The sequence below is a fragment of the Euwallacea similis genome, chromosome 23 (assembly GCF_039881205.1).
Source record: "Euwallacea similis isolate ESF13 chromosome 23, ESF131.1, whole genome shotgun sequence".
NCBI classification, from domain to species: Eukaryota; Metazoa; Arthropoda; class Insecta; order Coleoptera; family Curculionidae; genus Euwallacea; species Euwallacea similis.
In genome coordinates, this window is record NC_089631.1 from 387,433 (window position 1) to 409,089 (window position 21,657).

Here is a 21,657-nt window from a genome sequence, read left to right on the forward strand (position 1 = left end):
TGCATGATTTTTCACATTTTTCATATTTTTGCATATTTTTGCATATTCTTGCATATAAGCATGAGATTACTTGGAATTTTGTTCATCATTTTTTTGTTGTTTATCTTGCGATAGAAGTACTCGACGTTGAAGGTGATTTTTATTCTTACTGAAAACGTTGAGTGCATTATGTCAAACAGTTACTATTTTTTTGCAAAATGCCGAAAGTTAATAAAAAAATAAGTTGATTCGCATGTGGGTAAAAACAACAATTGAGAAATATTTTGGTTTTGATAAGGGAACTGGTAAATTGCAATGTATGGAATATACAGGTAAGGTATTTATATGCATATCGCAGTGAAAAAACTGTGAATAAATTATTAATAATTGATTATTTTTACATTATGTGAACAGGTTACATTATGTTAACATTATGTTAACAGGAAATCCCAATTACAACAGCATGTAAAAACAAAATGCCTTCAAAAACAACGAGAAACAGCTAATCAAAAAAGATGATAGCGAAGAGAATAAAAAAAATTTGAATTTGTATCAAGCTATGGTGGCCATAAATTTGCCATGGCTTTGCCTCAATAATAATTTTTAGAGTGTTTTTTTGGGAAAATACATGAAAAAACCAATTTCGAGTGAATCTACGATTCGCAAAACTATTTGCCAAAGCTGTATGAACTAAAAATATAAAAAATTAAAGGAAATATTAGTAAAGAACATATATGGATTTCAGTTGGCGAGACTACGGACAGTGCTGGTAGATAGATTTCCAATCTGATTGTAGGAAAAATGACAGAAAGAGAACCTGAAATACCATATTTAGTGGCATGCAAACAATTACAATAGACAAACTTTGCTTCTATTGTTCGCTTTGTAAATGATTCTTTATCATCTTTATGGCCAAATGAATATGATGAGAAGGTGTTATTATTAATAGCAGATGCTGCAGCATATACAGTGTGGAAGTTTTGGATGGAGCAGTCCATATAACTAAGATGCTGAACATAAGAAGCCAAAATCCTCGGACACGTCGTCTTTTATTTTTTGTTGCGGTCTTTCTGATGGTAAATTCATGTATACAGGATAGCTCAAAAATCAGGTACGACCACCAATTTTGTTTTTTCAAACGGAAACACTTATTTTTCATTTCATTTTCGAATTCTACGCAAAATTCTAAGTGTGTTTCATGTGCCATGTCCTATACCTAAACGCAACAGATCTCGAAAAATTTACAATTGAACACATCAAAAACTAAAACTTTTGATTTCTTTTAAAACTTCTTTGGTCCTGAAAAGGACGTATCAGTTGGATGCTCAGCGAAATGTAAATTTGCATAAAAGTCCACAGTTTATCAAAAGACTAGTCGATTGCAAATTGCCTTCTTTGTAAAGCTAAAATAGTCGTTCGTCGACGGGGTTTATTGTAGACTTTAATTCGTATCTTCGTCCCAAAGAAGAACGAAGAAATACGCCCTCTTGGAGCTGCTACCAGAACATAAATTATTACGTAACACGTATTGTATTATCACAACAGCAATAATCGACGTATTACAAAACTATCACGTTTGCCACTCAATTCTATCAACTAACATCCACTCCGGCGGATATTATTATATGGTGCATTGTTCTAATTTGCAAAAATCTGCAATCGTGATCTTAAAGTTGCATAAGAGACAATGTCCCAGAACTCATATTAATTAAGCCGCCGCCATTTTAACGATTATTTATTAATATGGCTGCAAATACGTTTGCTGGTCTACTAATGAGCAGATATGTTGTTGCAGATACATTATTGATAAATGTGTCGGGAAGCAAGACACGATGAATATTGATTGGTAGTATGGCACCCAGTTCAGTTTAAGGTGTTCCAGGAATGGCGCCAAATGCCCGATAGCATATTTCTAGCCTTAATACCATAACTTGAACGTTATGATATCACTGCATGGACTCAATCGTTAACTAAGTCTCTCATTAATACATTTGCGGCGTTCTTTAATGTCGATCTCAATCCTTTCTAAGACGAAGTAATATAAGGCTTAAAATGTTAAAGACACATTATATATATTCCAAGTGGGTTTGCGGTCAGCATTGTTAATTTTTATCGGTAATTAGCGCAGGGCTTATATGGGCACCAATGGTTGATTTGTAGGAAGTTAGATGTGATTGAGATATAAAAACACCTCGTTTAAGCTTTTGAGGAAAATCGCGTGGACGGGAAATTTCATCGTTTTTCTCGGTTGAAGATGCATTTTCCCTGCAATTTCCATTTCTGCAAAACGAGTTTATGAGTGCACTTAAATCTATCAGCCATGAAAATAATATGGGCAAATTTAATTTGTAAAGTTATTAGATTTTTTTTAGGTTTTAGTATCAGCAACTCTCTATTTTCAATAGGTCTCTTATGGTCCATAACCGTAAATTAAATTTGAGAGGAGAAAACGCAAATATTTTGCAACTATGAGTTTGAATTATGGGGAATGTAATGCCTTAATAAAATGCGTAATAGTTGTGGTTAAATACCGCCATTTAATTTGTCTTTGGTTTGGTAGGGGACATTTGCAGGGCGAAAGCCCTAGAGCGGAAAGGTCCTAGAGATGGATCTTTGTGCTGAACAATGGTCAAAACTGGTAGTGTTCAATGTGAACAAATTTAAATTTTTATCCGAAAGCGAAGTAAACCAAAACATTTATCTACTTTCATAAAATTAATAGAACGTAACTGTTATAATACATAAAAACTAATACTTTTTTAATTGCCTTATTACAGCCAGTTTTTCATATATGAATAATCGACTCCATATGAGGAATTCATTGCCCTATACGTCTATCTCTAGTAGACACGCACAAGCGAACAAAATGAAAAATTAAATCAATTAAAAATTAGTTTAAAAACGGCGCCAATTACAGGCCTCAAATACAGTTAGAAAGGTTTCTTACCAAGAAGAATTTTATTAAATGAACCTCAAGTATCACGCCTTAAACTCTGATAGGGGATTAAACTGAAAAATATTCAGAGAATTTCATTCATATGTCAAATCTGATATTTCAACAATGCAGTATTGGTTTCTCATTGTTACGCCGAACGAGTCACCGATGAATTACAGCGGTTATTTTCACTAGAACAATTATCGTGATAATTACCGTGGTTGTCCTAGCAACGTTACAGCAAGATGAAATATTCCAAGCTCACGGCCGCATTTTGTGAGGATGTGATAAATAAAATTTTCTTCTCATGCTCACGCAACATAAATTTAAAAAAAGCACTCATGCATTCGTGCAAACTTTCCGAAAATTATCGATAATTACAATTATGGACGATTGGAGATAATAATCGATAATTCCTCGGGAGGTTCGAAACTATTTAAATTTCAAAATTATGATATATTGAAGTAGTATGGATAGCAACCCTAATTCCCGTCTTCTAATCTGGAGTTAGGCTCGAAGTTATATTGACAATTGAAAGGAACTCTGCGCTGAAACCCCGAATTGTTAACCTCACGTAATCCGACCTGACTAAAAATTTGAAGAAATTTCAAGTTAAAAAGCCGAATTATACAACGCAACAGCTAAATGGCCCATCAGTTCACATGGACCTAAGCCACTATAATAAAATTTCGAAAAAATTTTATGTAAGATATTCGAATTTTAATCCTCACTAGTCTAAATCGAATCATCTACCATTTGCTACGAAAACAGATAAAAACTACGTTAAAAATTCGAAGAAATAAAGAGTTTTTAAGCCATTTATGCTCGGTTGCTCTATTTTAACTCCAACTGCAGTTAAGATGGTGATTTTGGCAGTTAACAATGAAATATATGTCAAATCCGACACTTAAATTCTGGATCATATATGAAACGAAGTTGTAGAACCGGACCTTACTTCAACACGCTTTAACCTTATTTTGACATACCTTCGACGTTATCGTTAAAGTTCTACTAAATTAGCGTTAACGAGTTCTAGACTTATATCGGTTACCTTAAGTCGCCACTTAACGTTATTTCCATCGATAATGTTGCAATCGACTTAATTGTCAGAAAATTTAAGAAGATTCAAATAGGTTCTGGTAAGAAAATTTATTGAATTGATCTACTTAAAACGGACGTATAAATTTAACCGTGAGGTGAGAAATAATTCGACGCCTAACAAGTCGATGTTGAATAACATAACGCTTATTTTAGTGACTTAAATACTTTCTAATGTACAGTTGAAAATCTGGATTATTAACGTCAAATAAACCGAATTACAGGCCCATTTCTTTCGGAGGATTTTAATTTTAAGAAGAAATGTACACCTTTGAACCTAACAGATTGCTGTTTTAAAATTTGGACAATCTAAACTGAGTCCGAAGATTTCTAACTTGTTAATTAATAAAACATGGATTTTCAGCTTCATCGCGATAGATCGGACACATATTTTATACTTCTCCACGATGTGGCGGTCACATTAAGTTGACCTAGCTTTGTCAGCAGACACGCTTATCTGGAACTTGCCTTAGTGTACATTATTTCCAAAGCGCATGGAGCGTTAAGCGTCTCTGGCAGCTCGTACACCTTGCGCAGTAGTGAACCAAGTAAAGCGTCGCTGGTTATTTTCGGAATATAATGGGTATTTATCGTAATACTGGTTGTACCTTATATGGTTCAAACTAACAGTACTAGAAAATTTTATATTCCCATTTTAGGGCAGATATCATCTGGGTGAATCGGGATTATGATCTGAAATAACATTAACCAACTACTATGCTCAATGCTTTGTAAGTTCACACTTTCGGTAGTACCGCCTTCACTGTTAAAACACTGGACCGGGCCGTGCAGCCTTTCTTCTTGACTTCCCTTAATCTTCCACGAATATTGTGAATGATTAATCCTCAAAGTTGAGCCTGGTTTGGGTTACAGCTAGAGAACTCGAGGTTCCCTCAAATTTTAAGAAAACCCCTTGCCTTCATTAATGATTACAGTAAAGAACAAATTTCCTGGATGAATAAAACTTATGTTAAAACTTGATGGCTGAAAAGAAATCGGAAACTTCGCAAGTGTTTACCGTCTTCAATGCAATCACTCTCCAAAATCACTACAAAGAAGTTAACTTAAACTAACACGATCTTCACGTTCTTTTCTGCGCAGTTTGGTTTTTATTCCTTCCCCTTTTTCATCGCGTCTTCTTCGGTGAAGTGTCGGGTTGCCATTTCTCGTCATTAAGAAGTTTCGGTATTCTAATTGAGGTTTCACCTGCTTCTTTTTGGTCGTCTTCTCCAGTATAATTACCTCTCATTCACCTTCCAATTCAGAGCCAGTCGGTTTATATCTGTCATCATCAAATGGGTCAAATTTTAATAGGTCCATTTCTTCGACCTCACTATGCTTCTAAGGGATCATCTGTCCAGGACAGATTTTAGATCTCTGCACAGTTAGTTCTTCGACTTTTTTACCCTGTCTCGGTGTCGAGACTTTCTATTTGTTCCTGTAAGAGAATTTTCTGCAATTTTCGGTGTTTGTCAACACAATATATTAATATTTATTTATTTTTCTCCTTTAAGTAAGTCTTTACGATAAAATGCTTTTAAGGCTCGCGCTGCGAGCAGCATTGGACTCATTGAGGCTTGAAAATCTTTGGCGTCTTCAATGCAATGACTCTCCAAATCAACGCAGAATCTAATTTGTTTATAGAGATAATTGGCAGGCAGCGTTTATTAAAACAAATAAACTAGGCGTTACAAATAGTATAATTTATAGTTTAGGAGTTATTAGATTAGAGCAAATAAATCAAAGTTTATTAAATAACCGCCATCACGCAGATTGCGTGGAGTACTTCTAAACTCGTGATAAATAACCGGGCAAATACTGCAGTGCCGTAAATTGAATGTAACTGCAAGTTCGGTATACTGTTAAGTTCTCGAAGGTAAACATTCGGAAGTGAAAAATGCGGTTGGTAAACACTACCTCAGAAGTGTCCGTAGGAACTCAAACTTTGTCAATCAAGACTCAGGACGGTTAACACTAACCGCTAATTAGCAAACAAGTGGATTTTACTTTCTACAGTCAAATTTATAACATTTTTGTGGCATGTCTTCATTAAATTATTGTTATTCAACTTCTTAAACTGCATAGAGGTTTTGCCTGAAGTCGTGCCTCGTTTAAAGGCTAATAAGAGTGTCGGGTCAAAAGGCAAACTGTTCATCATAGTTCTCCGTTCAAAAAGTGAAAGTTATGTCATCGGGATGTGAGCTGGCTCGATGATAAAATATCCAGCGTACGAAGTCAGATTTGATCCACTTGTTGGTGTTAACCGAACTTCGGCATTATGCAACAACTGTTTGACACGAGTTTACAATTCCCGAACGTGTCAGGGCATACATTTAGATTCAAATCTCGTGAACTTTCTTTGTCCTTTCGTACACCTATCGTTGTCTAACGTATAAATCGATTGAGCAGGCCAACCATAAAATGGCACCGATAAGGAGAAAACCATTGAAATACGACAAAGCTCCGTCGTAAAATCTCTACTTATATCGCTCTTTGTGCTAGTTGCGGAATCAAATTTTAAATTCCTAATCGAGTTTTGGATTTTCTGCTCCTTTGTTCCTCAACGTAAATCCGTTTTTACCTCCAATTCTTTGAATAGTGCTTAGAGCGGCTCAGAAATTAATGACCTTCTAGGATTCTTCAATAAACCTCAAACGCACCTAAAAACATCTGTCCACTTGCATGATCTTTATCTCAGAGAAAGCGTGGACATATTAGGGAAAAGACGCTATTCATGGTCGATTTTCAGCGATGGTATGACTAGATAATTGCTGAATGCGTACACGCATTATGGAACTTCTGACGTATTTTTTAATTATTGCAAGGATTGTCAAAACAATATCTTGTTCAGGACCAAAAATTGACCTATATGCCAGGGTTACGTAAGAGAATTATTACCGCACTTGGGACGTATGGCTACGGCAAAGGCGACACAGTGCGGCTTGAGGTGAAAGTGCACGGATCTCGTGCTTTTTGCTAAAGCTTCCGGAATGGGGAACCTTTGACCTGTGGGGACACCTTTATATCGTCTAAATGGGATCAAATTGGGTCATTCAATGCATGTAATATTTAAGAATCCTTTATATTTTCAACACTGGCAAGGAAGCAGACAAAAAGGAAAAACCACTCAGAAAAGTTGATCCAAATCAAATTTTAAAACATCAAATCTTTGACGAAATTGTTTGTTGTCAAGAGCGCTCTTTTATAGGTGACTCCGGTGCTTCATTTTTGACCTTCTCCTTTTTTATCGGATTATAAGGGAAACTCTCACACAATGCCACGAATTAACATGATTTAGAGCAAGTCTATTTCTGACAAGATCCACAAGTTCATAGCAGCAGGTGTCTCGGTTCGTTGTGGCTTCAGAAGGTTAGATACACATGGAACTTCTCAACTATTGTGAGAAATTTGAGCTAAAACCGAGATAACTCTGACTTCTAAAGGCTTTAAAGTCACATAATTTCTGGAATGGAACGATAAGAATTCGATCCATTTTGGCTCAAAATTTTTACACTCACGGACTAGCATAGAAATGCAGAATTTGGCCCAGAAGAGTTTTGCACAGTCCTCCAGATAATGAGATATCACATATACAGGGTGTCTGGTGACTCGACGGCCAAAGGCTAAAAGTGAGTTTCTTAAGGACTTTCGAGTCGAAAATGTCCAAATAGCTTACGTCCGGAAACGTTTCGTTGACAAGATACAGTGTTCAATTACTTATTTTCTTGAAATATATTCTTTAATATTTCAAAAAAGGTTTTAGATATGCTCATGAAACTTGACTCATGAAAGCGTGAAAGGTTCATCAAAAGAACATGCTATGGTAGGATGAATGCGCATGTTTTGAAGGAATCAGAACATTTCCACCTATACAGTGGCGTTCGTATGGTCACAAGGATAGGAATTGTTTCGACGTTTATTGTCTTGAATAACCATTGCTTTGGCATATGGCGACTTTGGAAAATCACATAAGTTATTTAGACATTTTCGACTTGAAATTCCTTAAGGAACTCATCCTTAGCCTATAGCCGTCAACTCACCAGACACCCTGTATTTTTAAGGAGGAAACATTATACTTATTGTGTTTGCAATTGCGCTCTTCTCCAGAACACACCGCTCGAAACATAATCGTTTTTGAGAGACATCGCAACTGTTTACAACATATTTAGAATACCGCATTGCAGGATGCAGAATGTTATTGCAATGCCCATCAAAACTTAGTCCTAATACTTACCGGCAGAGCATTAGCTGCAAGTCCATTTCCCACCTCCGCACCATCAACCACATCTTGTGAACCACTCAAGACTGGAGAGGTACTTAATGGTACAAAGTTCTTACCATCACCTAAACTTTCCTTACTATCTACTTCTGCAGTACCACCAGCAGTCACAGAATCACTATAATCCCAATTTTCACTATTCGTTCGACTATTGTGGAAGCTGAATTCAATAACATTTTGTTTGTGTTTGTAGTCGGTTTCATCGCGCTCGAATGTTCTAGAATCCAGAGAAAAGTACTCACAATCGTCCGATTTTAACGTCTCAGTGCTGACACTACTCAGAGCCGACTGAAAATTTTCTTCAATACTTGTTGATTTTTTGGAGCAGATATCGTCAGGTTCAACCCCATTTGGTAGCTTCACCTGAATGATATTTGCAACCTCAAATTTAACACTTTTACTATCTTGCAAGTCAACAACTTCGTCCTCGAACTGCTCAACAATCTCATGGATCTCTCCTTTCTGGATCAGTCCTTCCAGTCGGGGATCGACGTACCAGCTTGAGGAGCTGTTCGTTGAGATTTGTGAGGCAGTTTCGCAGTCAAAGCTGCTAGATTTACTGCTTCCAAGGGCGTTTTTGCACTTTTTGAGGTACTTCTTGACTTTCTTGGCTTTGCTGCTGCTTTTTGATGAGGAGGAAGTTGAAGGAGTTGACGGATCTGGGCTTTTTTCTCTTTGAAGGGGGTCTTCGGGTCGAGGTTTCCATGATTCTTCGTCGTAGGTTATTGCCTTTTGGTTTGTCGGCGTTACCTGAAACAGAAGCGTTTTTAATAATAAAGGGGGTCAGAAGGAAAAGGGCAATATCCTCACAGAGAGATAGTCCAATTTAGGGAAATGTTAATTGAAAGGAATGTCCGGTTAAAGCCATTTTTCAATCGATCGAAAACCAGTGACGTTAATGAACACGTTAACCTATAAACTTATAGCCATTACTATTTACTCGATAAATTATTGAATATTTATTATTGTTGTCAAATTCTCTGTGCGCTTACTGATTTATTGTATTAGGTGGATAGTCGGCAAGTGCGGTAAATTTATCGTTAGATAAATTCGTAAAATTACACTACTACTATAAAATTTAATCACATAGGTAGTATGTCCAGTATCGGCCTTACGGGTGGAGGGGGGCGAGGTTGGGCAACGGCCCAGGGCGGCAAACTAGAAAGCGCGGTGGATTTCCTCGGCGGTTTTTCTTGGGAGTAAAAGGGCGGTGATTGAAAATTCCGCCCGGGCCGCCAGACTTACTAAGACCGGCCCTGCTAAAAGTCACAGTAAAAGTGTTAATGACCTAGTCGGCGATTGAATAATATTTAGTTTCTCCAAAAGAGAAAAAATCATTATTGCCACTCATTCAATGTTTCCTCAAATTAGTCAAAAGGATTAAAGCTTTATTTGCAGTATTGGGACACCATTAAAGTCATGAGGATGAGACCCTAAAATATGAGCATAAAATACGGTTATAAGCCTCCGTTTATGTGCAATAAAATGTCATTAATGTTATATTATATCTCTTCGTATATTATTTATGGGTGAAGAGTAGCTAGATAGATACCCTGTTACTACCATTTCGGAAGCAGTTGGGCATTTCGTTGTTTATAGCCCTACACGAGTTAATAATTTTATGTTGTATGAACGTAGTTTCATTCAATATAGTTTTTGGTTTAAGTGCATCATTTTCTGTACTAAATTGCTACTAGTCGAGACTCTTTGCCTAAATGTCGATTTTTCTGGAGCTAAGTCTGAGCTTAAATATGAAATAAATAATAGAACCCCTGATGCGAATAAAGAAGCATTCATAAATGTAATTCCTTTGTGCAAAGATTGCTTAGACGTTCCACAGACCTGCCCGAAAAGGATTCTTCTTGACTTGTATAATTTGATCCAAAGTGAAAAATTTCTGAACCTCAAATTTATTGATCTAGTAGGGTTTTTTCTAGTAGTTTTGAGCTTATTTAAGTGCCCTTCAGCTTCGAAAAACTTATTAGTTTCTGACGCATTATTCTAAGTTCTGAAATGAATAGGAATAACGAAACCTTTAACTTACTTATTTCAACTAAATTTAAGAATTTCCCATTGATATTCCCATAGATTTAGAAGGTTTTTTCGAGTAAGTCTTTATAAAGGCCATTCAACCTCAAAGAAGCTAACCTAAATTCCCATTTTCCTTCTGAAGTTCTGAATAGTAGTTCAAATCATCATTAAAGAAGTAGTTTTATAAAGGAAGATTTAGTGCAAATTTCTTGATGCTACGGTGGATGCGCCGCAATAGATTAAACTGACTGACTGACTAACTTGAATTAACCTGAACTAATCTGAACTAAGAGGAAAAATTAATAATCTGAAAGGTGAATTTATGCATATTAATACGCCTGTAGTTTCTCTTAAATGTAACTTAACCTTAACAGCACACTAATATCCATTTCCTAATTATACCACGAAACTCATTAACTATCTGCAATAAAAGTGAATAATCGCTGGAACACTTGACTTCGGCATACCATCTCGAACCCATACAATCGTGAAAGACCATTGTCCCAAATTTCCATTCATATTATTATGGAATTCATTGATTTGTTCCAGTTTCTTCTTGAATGCGGCCACGAAAACTTAATTTATTAATAGACGCTCTATAAAAGTATCATTTCCTGAATGGTGTGTGTGTCTGTATCGGAGTGAATGCATTTTAATTACTTGTATTAGTTATATTGGTTTATAAGTCCTAATTAACTTACTCCTAATGGAAGATTGCATGAGGCAGTCAAGCATCAAATGCAGGAAATATGCATTTGATGCAGCTTTTTTCGCAATGGAGCAGCGAACTCTCTCAAATTGCGAACACAAGAAGGTACCTATTACCGAGATCTCCAACTCGATCATGCACCATGCACCAACCTATAAACATAGTGACTTGTATACCCCTATCTCTCTAAGTAATGGAACATAATGCTTATCAAGGTGACTTGCACCTTCGGGCGGTGGTACCATCGATGGGCCGTGTAATATCCGACCATATTTCCCAGGATGACTCTTTGAAATTTACATGACGAACAATCCACTCTTAATTGGGCACGTGTAATTATTATTTTTATGCCTTATTTTTAAGTCGACGATCGGTTATTGAATGTTGTAACGTCATGATCGATGAGGTAGGGATGTTCTTGTAGAATGTTGTTCAGTGTGGTTAATCCAGTGGTTCATATATCTTTTCGTTTGCGAGATTCAGAGTTATTCCAATAAAAAAAAATTAATTGGTTCAGGAGTTAAGGAATAATGAATTAGTCTTCGCAGTTTGGTAGTTTAAAAATATTCGATAATATATAGGGTGTTCCTAAATATTATATATATATATAGGGAAGGGTAATTCTTTAGGTTATTTCATGACTAAAAATTTATATAAACATAGGTCCATGAACGTCTAGTTACTTATCTACAGTGTATCAAAATCATTTAAAAAAATAACTAAAAAGTGAATACCGTTGATGAGGTACGAAATCGAATGTTAGATGCATTTAAAACTATAAGAAACACTCCGGGAATATTCACAAGAGTAAGGGTCTCATTGAGAAGAAGAGCGGACGCATATGTAAGGGTTGGAGAAAGTCACTTTTAACAGTTGCTGTAACATAATTTCCTTGTTAGGGTTGTTATTATTATTATTATTTAGATTGTTATTTAGCATCACTTTTAAATTTTTAAGTTTTAATTTTTAACAAGTAGTTTCAAATAAACGTTCAAGATTTTCAAAAACAGAGGATTGCCAATAATAAATAATTGCTTACCAATAATAAATTTTAATTTCATTTTGCGAATTACAGCAAATCTTTTCGTAACTTTTTTTCACAATAACCGAGCAGATACGAAAAAACTATAAGCGACCAAAAAATTTCTAAACTAAATAAAAAAATCAATTTTCATTTTAGAATCTACCAACGGCGCACCACGAAAAAGTTCAAGGGGAGAAAAGGGGGAATAACTCTTGAAAGAATATCATCCTGTAGATTATTAAAACCATTTGACACGCCCAATGATATAAGTCCTACAGCGTAAACTATATTCCAAATTTTAGCTAAATATCTCAAAAACTGCAGGAGGCTTAAAGAAAAAGCTGATAAATTTCGCGTTTGCCGATCTATACTTATATGAACTTTTAGTCATGAAACAATCTAAAGAAATAACTCCTTCCATATATATGTATATAATATTTAAGAACACCTTGTATATTGAAAATAATCGAGCTAAAAAAGCTCGAAAAGCATTGAAGACGTGTTTTTTTTAAATTGTCCATATTAAGAGATTGAGAGACGGATATTGGAAGCTCTATAAGAAAATTAATCATAATCGGAAAAACAGTAGAATTTGTACCCCTCAAACATAGTAGAACCAGTATTTTGAAAATATATTGGATCAAAGTACTGAAAAACCGATAAAGGTACACGAAGAAAAGTGTATTAAGAATAGTAATAGATTCATAATATCTAACAACCTATAGAGGATTCCATGGAAAAATATTAGTGTCTGCAATTTAAAGGATGTCAGTACAAAAACTCCCTTTTAAGAAATTGAAGAGGAGCGCCTATTAATCTCCATATTACTCGATAACTTGTATCGGCATAGATATAGCAAAATTACCAATAAACAGATAATTAAAAAAATCGCATAATATGTATAATATTCAATTTGGAAAAGTAGAGTTTTTGCAATCTAAACATGTCGTCGATCATTTTCTTCCCTTTTTAAATTATAAAGGCCTTATGAAAGGTCAATTTACTCGAAGACCGATAAAGGCTCAATAATGACAAAAAGGGAGTTTCCAGGACTTAAAAAGAATAAAATCAAACTCCTTTTAAAAAAGCATTGGAAACGTGACGCAATGGATTCTCATAGAACTCGAGAACTGAGATAGATCCTATATAATACTATACATCATAGACACACTAATTTCCTTAAGTAATAGACTCAAAAAATTTAATTATATTCGAGGTCGGTAGTCTACATGGAAAAGTGGAGATTTCGCGTCTCAACAAACGAAGATTTATTTGCAAATTTCGATGGCCTATAAGTCCTTCAACCTGCATTTTCAACACTCTTCGCCCTTTATTCAGGTACCCAAATCGATATAGCATCCAAATAAGATAATTTTCCGAAGGATATAGAAGAAAAGTGTCATTTCAATGTGCTTTTCTTGGCAAACTCCTTGATAGGTATTGTTCTAAATATATATTTACAACTACAACATCTTTATTCTCCTACCCTGTCAAACACAGAAATTTGCATTTCTAAAGCAAGATAACATGCAAAATGTCTTATGCATGCCTGCCACTTAAAGCGATTACCAATACAATTCCTCATGATCGTTCAGACGTTGTGAGCTGCATGGAAATGGGGAAACTTGGGAAATATTCGTGACGAACTAAAAAGGGGGATGCATTGTCATGTTAAGATGGATGGCAGGGTAGCTTTTTTTGGAGACGAAATTACCTTTCTGTTTTTCCTCATCATCTCTTCTCATGCACAGAACAGGGGGTTGCTTAAACTTCATTTATCACTTATGTTGAGTCTCTAAGTTTCATTTACATAAAAAAATAGCTCCTAAATGCATCTGCCATTAACAATAAGTACTTCATTAAAGCAGTCCTTTTAATCAACCCCATGTATTGCACCTGGACGGAAAACAATGGGAATTGATGGTGTCCTACATTCGGCCATTAATACTAAATTAATTCGTCCATTCTTTGACCTAAAACACGCAATGGTGTCTCTTATCGATAAAACTAGGGGTGATTTAAATTTAAAGCGTTTTGCGAGGGTGAAATTGGGTGACCTATCTTCCACGCTGTTTGAAGTTTTTTAGCCATGTGTTTATTTTTTATTGCTCATGAATCAACTCAATTGCAAACAAAGCATGTAATTTTTATTTACGCACCACTACGCCGGAAATGCACAAGAAACAAACTCGATGCAAATGCGTATTTTTCTTTGTTTTCGGTGGCTTTTATCGACTGTTATTACAGAGGGGCGAAATGGGGACACAAGTGCACTTGCTAGAAACAAAGGAGCTATTTTTTCTCGAGGCGCACACACTCAGAGGGTTCACCGAACAAACCCAATAAAACCAAATTGAGCCAAAAATTTCATTGAAGTCACAAAACAAACAGAAATCCAAAATCGTCCGCAAAGTTGTCCTTCAGTCTCGACTGGCCCCGTTGATGTGGCCGGACTATGACTAGTCCAACTGAGCACTTAATAGTCCAGTACGATGGCACTCCGATAAACCGGAACACTACTAAATTATGGGAAACTCTAATTTGATATTTCCGCCCGAAAGCTCTAACTAGAGCTTTACGAAATAGCTCCCGCTTTTCCATGCATCCTGCGTAGACTTGGAGGCGACGGCTTGGGCGCCGCGGCGCTCTAGGAGCATCGTTGCCAGAACTCCAAAAAATATCACTGGAAAATAGTGGTTTTGTTTCCACTTACTACATGCAACATCATCATCACTGTGAATAAATAAAAGTGTCCCGACAGGTCGTTGTGCGTGTCTTTTGAGCACAAGTGTCCAGAAAATACTCATTTGATTAAGATGGAGATTACATATGTGTTAGGAATAATTTTATTTCAAAAGGGGATGTTTGGCAACGCTTGAAAGATCGTAGGAGAGTATGGAGCACACCCAAACATGCCTCTCTGAATGAAGTTGGGTTTGTGACAAGTCAGGGAGTAATGGACCGTTCCGTAATGGAGAGGGTTCGAAATGTCAGGAAGTTCTTTATTTTCCGACTACCGATATGATGAATTGGGGAAAAATGTGATTTTAATGTTAATTTAATTACGCTTCAAATGTAATGAGATTATTTTTTTTTAAATAGCAAATATTGTTGATTTTGGTGTGGGAGTTCTTTAGTTTTTTAATGCTCTTGTTATCATTTTTTTTAATAAAATTTTGGTCCATTCGGGTTAATCCTCGTTTTTGGGTTATCATATTCCTTACTCGATTTCGGGTTACATAGACTTCTATAGGTGCGTCTTGGATAGGTACTCTTTCTTAACTACCTTTATGTGCTTTCATTTTGTCCATAGCACCCCCCCCCCTCCCCTCCTCCTAGGAAATAACTAAAAATATTTCGAAATTTTCCATATGCTGTTTTCCGGTTCAATAGAGTGCTATGGGTCCTGTACTAAATAGGAAGCTTTTTACTACAGCACCTTGAAAATAAGCACTAATGTGACGCTGAGTCTTAGAAACTGACCAAGATTTTTCAAATCTATTTGTGCTGGAAGATAGAGCGCAATGAAACGATTAATTTGAGCTGCTTTTTGAGGCAATTGCTCTACGCGTTCCCGAGATACCGGCGTTCGAAGTTTGAAGAGTGGCAAAAATTAATTACCTCCCACCCTTTGGAAATTTTTAGGAAAATTTCTGACTTTCAATGTGTTGGTTAAAATTATAGCTTGTAGCATCGGACTAAGTAGTCAAAATAAAAAAATCTCTAATTGTACTAACGCCGAGAATATTACAGGAACAAAGATTTTTCTCGACCTTCGGACACGGTTCGCAGCAGCTGAATGGTGATTCCAAACAAACGAATTCACTGACCAAACAAAATTGTCATGTTGCCATTGTCCAGGTACTCCAAAGGTGGGTCTACCGAGGGGATTAGCGCTAATCCGCCAAAACGGCTAATTAGTGGTGCAAACGAGATACCGCATCTACACGATTTATTTATCCGAGAATGTGGTCGAACAATGTTATCATCGGCAATATCTGACATGTCATGGGAACAACAATAACACGGCGAACCGAATATTTTGCAATAAGAACCGCCTGGGTGTTGTAAAAGACCGCCGCTGAGCACCACACCTTCGTCACATAGATAAATACCCTCTGACATGACACGAGTTGCGTCATAATCGTATCGGCACCACACAAAGGTTCAATGCAATTGCATATGATTCAATTTATTATAATTATGACACCTCTTTTATTATCCTTTAACCTCGCAGTTTCCGAGGAACTCTAGCCATTGTCAGATGCGTGTTTGGGCAGGATTAGAAAAACTGAAATATCAAAAGTCTGTGGCGTGCTGCACAAGACCAACTTCCTGAATGCGGAATTGCACGCAAAAACATAATTTTTCCCGCAATGAGCGAAATAAAAAATGTGCTAATTAGCCGCGCCATACCTGTTCGGTAAAGACGCCAGCGTTGAGCAAAAACATCAAAATGCCATTTTACTGCAACCACAACAACGGTTGGCTAATAACGTCATTAATTCATATCGGATGCTTCAAAGTTATGAACCCGACCAGAGAAAATTAGAAAATCATGTGCGGGCATCGATTGCCGCATAAAAGGATATGCCAACGATATTTTCACACGCTGGATTTGTATGCCAATACATTAAGAAGACTACTTAACATCTTGCGCATTATATATAAGAGATAAGAAATTGCGAGTTTGGTGATCAGGCAGCCGTGACTTAGGCCGTGATGTCAGGAAGAAGGAAGACCGTCTTTGTAGTTCAAGGAGATTGTGCAATATGCGAAATTTCTTGTGGGTGCGAGGAATTAGCATGGTAGTAATTAATTGGCTGGGAATCGCATAATAATCGATTAGAAATAAATGAGATTACGTTATGGGATATTGTCTCACAGGGCTGTCAGTGGTTTCCCTCAAAGGATTACATGAATAGAGGGTGTCCGGAAATAACATTGAAATACTTTGGGGGGCGATTTTAGAAATTAAAATAAGAAAAAAGTTCTTATGAACATTTTTTGAAAAATTGCTTCTTAAAGGGGCTAGGATCTCTTAAAGGGAGAACTCTGAAGATGATTTTCAGGAATATTTTCAAAACGATTTGCGTACAAATTATAAAATTCGGTATACTGTAATAGGTTGAAATGGAAAACTTTTTTTGTGTTAATAATTATAGATTTTAGGTAGGGGCGTCACATACCGGGGATCTCCTACGTCAATGTTGCCCTAACTTTTCACTTGTTTTTTCAAAAATTCCAAAAATTAAGAAATGTCACAAACAAAACATTTAGGGCAACATTTACATAGGAAATCCTTAGTTGACTTTGATTATAGAATGTCATTTGTTTTTAAGTATTTTTGACAATACAAAAAAATTGTTATTCTTTAATTAGTGTACTATTTTTAAAAATTTAATTATCAGGAAAAATGTATCACTTGGTATATAAGTATGCTTGGTTAAATCAATTCAGAATGACTTCGTCTAATACTCTATTCAGTATCCTGCACTACCTACCAAACACCCTGTATAAAAATCTTCATTATAAACGATTTTAAAGGGATTTTAAAGGAAGGGTGAAACCGGTAATTCCTGAGGGAGCCCTTGTTCAGTGGCGTTTGAAACACTTTTGTGAATCAGTTTGATACGTTATAACTTTTTCAGAAAGACCCTTTTCTTGGTTCATGTCACGATTCTCTTCCACGTCTTCCCTCACTAGGAATTTCTTCGGGACTCACGAAACCCCCGAGGGAGTCCTTAATTAGGAAAAAACACGAAAAATAATGTTGTTAATTCGCATTTCTAATTGTTTGCATTCCAATAGGTTTTTGATAATACGTAAGTAATAATGGGTATTTTAAAGTTTTAAGTTTGTACGATTTGTAAAATACACCACTGTGCGAGACGGTGTCAAATGCCTTAGTAATGTCTGTAAGTACACTTGCTGATCTCCTACCGTGTAGATATATTGTTTGTATATTGTTCATCAAAACAAAGAATACTCGAGTGTTTCGATTTATTTAGAACCAAATCTCTATACTTCTATGTTTTCGTGCATGCATCCAATCTTGGTATCAACGAGGGCATAACTATCACTACATAAAGCACACATTTTTTAAAATTGGGATGATTTTTACCTCAAAAAATTATAGAAGATTGCATGACATTGATGAGACTTTTCTTTATGCAATTTCCAGCCTTTTCTCTAACTTCTTTCATACAGGAGCTTATTAATTTCATCAACAAGATTCAACGCTGAATATGTTCACATTTCCCCATTCACCGTCATGAAACAACTTGACAATGCGGTCCTTTTCAATACTGATTCATCGTGACTTATCCTTATTTTCCACATTGAAATAAACTAACAATGGTATTTCACTCCCCATGAGAGTTCCCCACTATCAGTATTTGGTAATCTTGCCAAATTCTTTGAAAATGCTGGGAAACCGGATGGATCTTCGACTTTTTCATGTGTTGATATATAAAAGTTCTGTTTTAGTTGTATCAAATTCGGCTTTAAGACCCTTCATCGTATGGTAACTTGATACCCCTCTCCTTTAATTTTCAAGCACCTTCCTTCACAATATTGTCTCCTACACTGTTCCCGCACCTTCAATCCGGTATCAAGTTAACATTTTGAGACGATTTGTTTATCACTATGTGGTGCGGCGAAATCTCCATTAAAAGAGAATAATGCCACACGAGGGAGGCATTTATTATTGTCGAAAGATTTTGCCGACAAAATATTTCCTTGATTAAATTCTTATTAGTAAACTCACCCATTCTCCTCATACAGTTGTCACTCACATTCATTACATCGGCCCTTTAGGGACATTCAACACCCCTCCCACCAGTTCCATTTGATCAGTACTGAATGGCCGGCCTGATAGCATCATCGCATCAATATGTGACCCATGACCATGTGATCATAAATATGCACTAGGCGTTACCCATATAAATCCATATCAAAGTCTATTATGACTCCTTGTGTCATTGACACACCCACGTATGACACGTTGGGCTGATGCTACTCTGTAGTGAAGGTGAAAGTCATCCATGTGACTCGATCACTAATAATTTATATGGGGACTTATTGATAGTAATTGTTTCCTTGATCAGTTTTTGTTGCGTGATGTGAGATATTAGAAAGTCAATATTTCGGATCTGGATTTTTTTGGATGGGTGATTTATGAAGTTGCCCTTGGCCACTGAAGAAGCCACTTTCGCTGCAAAATCCTGCACAAATCCGCTCAAAATCCTTTTATAGAAACAAGGAAACAAAAGTTTAATTTAAAACTCACTACGAGGAAAATGTAGCAATAAAACAGCGAGTGTTCTACACCCAGCAGCAATATCCATATCTTTGTTCTTGTTATGTTTTGCATAAATATCCTGCTGGTTCCGACGTTTGTAAGGCGATATCGCTCTGTCAATCATAATTATCGGAGTTTTATCGGTTCTAAGGTTTGCTTTGAAAGCTCTGGGGTGGAAAGCACATTCCTTCGTACTTTTACAGTTAAAATCGAATATTTTCGAAGCTCAAATTAAGACATAAGTCAGATCCATAGGCCGATAAAACATCTTGCACGTTCAAGTGATAGTATGCGGTAATGAGTGACTAACTCGAACTAACCTGAACTAACCCGCAGCTGTTTGATGGAAGATAATTGAATTTTAAATACCTCAATGTACAGAATTTGCTAATACATTCACGCAGTTGGATAATTTTTCATTTACACATAGAGGAAACGTTAGTTGTTACCGAAAAGAGCCCATAATTTCAATTTCAGCACAAATAATTCAAGTTTAATCAAAAGGGCATTATAAGCTCTCGAGCCCTTGCAAATGCATCACTTAGGGTTATTGATTGCATTTGCATTTCCTGGTCATGAGGGAGCTGTTTCAAAAGGGAAGGAAGGTCTCAATCGATCTTAAGCCCTTTACATTTGTCAGAGGTGATTTGAGTTTTTCAAGTTTGGGTCATTTTGATTGAGCAGGAATTTCTGTGGTAATAATGCTCCAATTCGATACCTATTTGCACAGTTTCCAATGTGCCTCCCAAATAAATTTGCCTTATATCTCATTTCCATATTTTCAGAGTCTCAATTAACGGTTCAATAGTCTATTCATATCACTCGATAAGAGTTCGACCACATTTTCAATGGGTCAGTTAGAAGGTCTTCTTATTTTTGGAAAAGCCTGGTTTTCGGTGAATAAATTCAACTACAACTAAAGAATCCGCTTCTTCCTGACCCAAACGTCCTACAATATCTACTATGTAACACTTTCCAAAATATAAGCTTAAGTGTTTTGGAAATTGGTGTAGAAATTGTTTTATACAACTATCTCAAATTTTTCACAATCTTAATAATCCTAAAGAGCCCTATGAACGTTAGTAACGCTTTGAGAAACCTCGAGAATCTCTTGGAGTTGACTAAAAATTTCCCGAAAGCCCAAAGAGGTTGAATTTTCTGTCGATAAAAAAATAATTAGCATATCTTTTGACCTATTATCTGTTTATATAAAAAATCAAAAATTTCCAAAAAATGATAGAATCAGCTAATCCTTACGCTCTTTAAATCTCTTTCAGTATTGATCAAATATTTTTATTTCACTAGTATTAACAGGTGTAATTTAAATCTAGTAATAAAAGGCAACAATTAAAATATAAATTTAGATAAAAAATTCTCTTTACACACCCTATTTCGCCCATTAGCTTTTACCGCCCAATACCTAGTTAGTGAGACAAAAATTTACCTTCACCATAATATCAAGAACGTGTGTTTAAATTTTGTATTTTTATAAAATTTGTTACCTTCATGCTATAAATACAAGTTATTATATCATTCAATGAACCACAGAACCTCATTACATTCTAAAAATTCTTTTACTGCTAAAACAATCAGTGAATAGCAGACAGTTCTGCTTCGGTGCCATTAAACGTAATCTTTATCGCTTTTCATTCAGATTTTAGCCTTGGATGGTTTCAATGCTGCTTGGTAGCACTAACAGGACAAATGGAATTGGTATCTATAATAGAAAATGCCATCTTTATTTCGTAGGATGGAAAAATGTTATAAATGCTAAAACCGGCATTATATGATATAGTAACATAGAGGAATAAGGAAAATGCCCATTTTGGTTAGAAACCACGACCAAATTGGTCAAAAGGAAGTCGTTTATGTGGGCCCTAATTTAGTTTAATGTGCCCCCTAAACATATTTTAATGCAGACCTAGGGCAGATTTTATCTTTCGTATGGATAATTTTCCTTCGCCAACTTGACGGGAAAACCATAAAGCACGAATTTTTACGAATTTTTTCTTTTATGAATATTTGCATTTGCAGCCAAGCTGGTGGGAAAATATAGAGAAAGATAAAATTCCAATCTCAAGATGATGTTGACTTATAAAGTAGATCCACTGTGTTTGAAGAGTCGTGCAGAAATGCTGAGAAAACATGGTGAAATAACTACCCAAATATTGACTGGAAAATTTTATCGAAAATTGGGTCAAGGGTTTCTATGTGGTATGATCAGTTTTTTATCTCTGATAAGACTTCAATTATTAATGTTCCGGCAAAGTTATCAAACTGTTAAGTAACCAGGGAAATA

At 36.0% G+C, this 21,657-nt stretch overlaps 1 protein-coding gene across 6 annotated transcripts in view; it reads right to left on the bottom strand.

The window, feature by feature from the left end:
* The window catches only part of LOC136416400 (puratrophin-1-like), a 133,012-nt gene that overhangs the window by 102,389 nt on the left and 8,966 nt on the right, over window positions 1-21,657 (bottom strand). For 5 of the 6 annotated variants that reach the window (XM_066401549.1, XM_066401544.1, XM_066401548.1 and 2 more), the window contains one exon: window positions 8,247-9,041. In XM_066401549.1, coding sequence (XP_066257646.1) covers window positions 8,247-9,041 — 795 coding nt within the window. Of the gene's footprint in view, window positions 1-8,246; window positions 9,042-13,769; window positions 14,392-21,657 lie in introns of those variants that run through there. The other variant, XM_066401547.1, reaches the window with a different exon arrangement.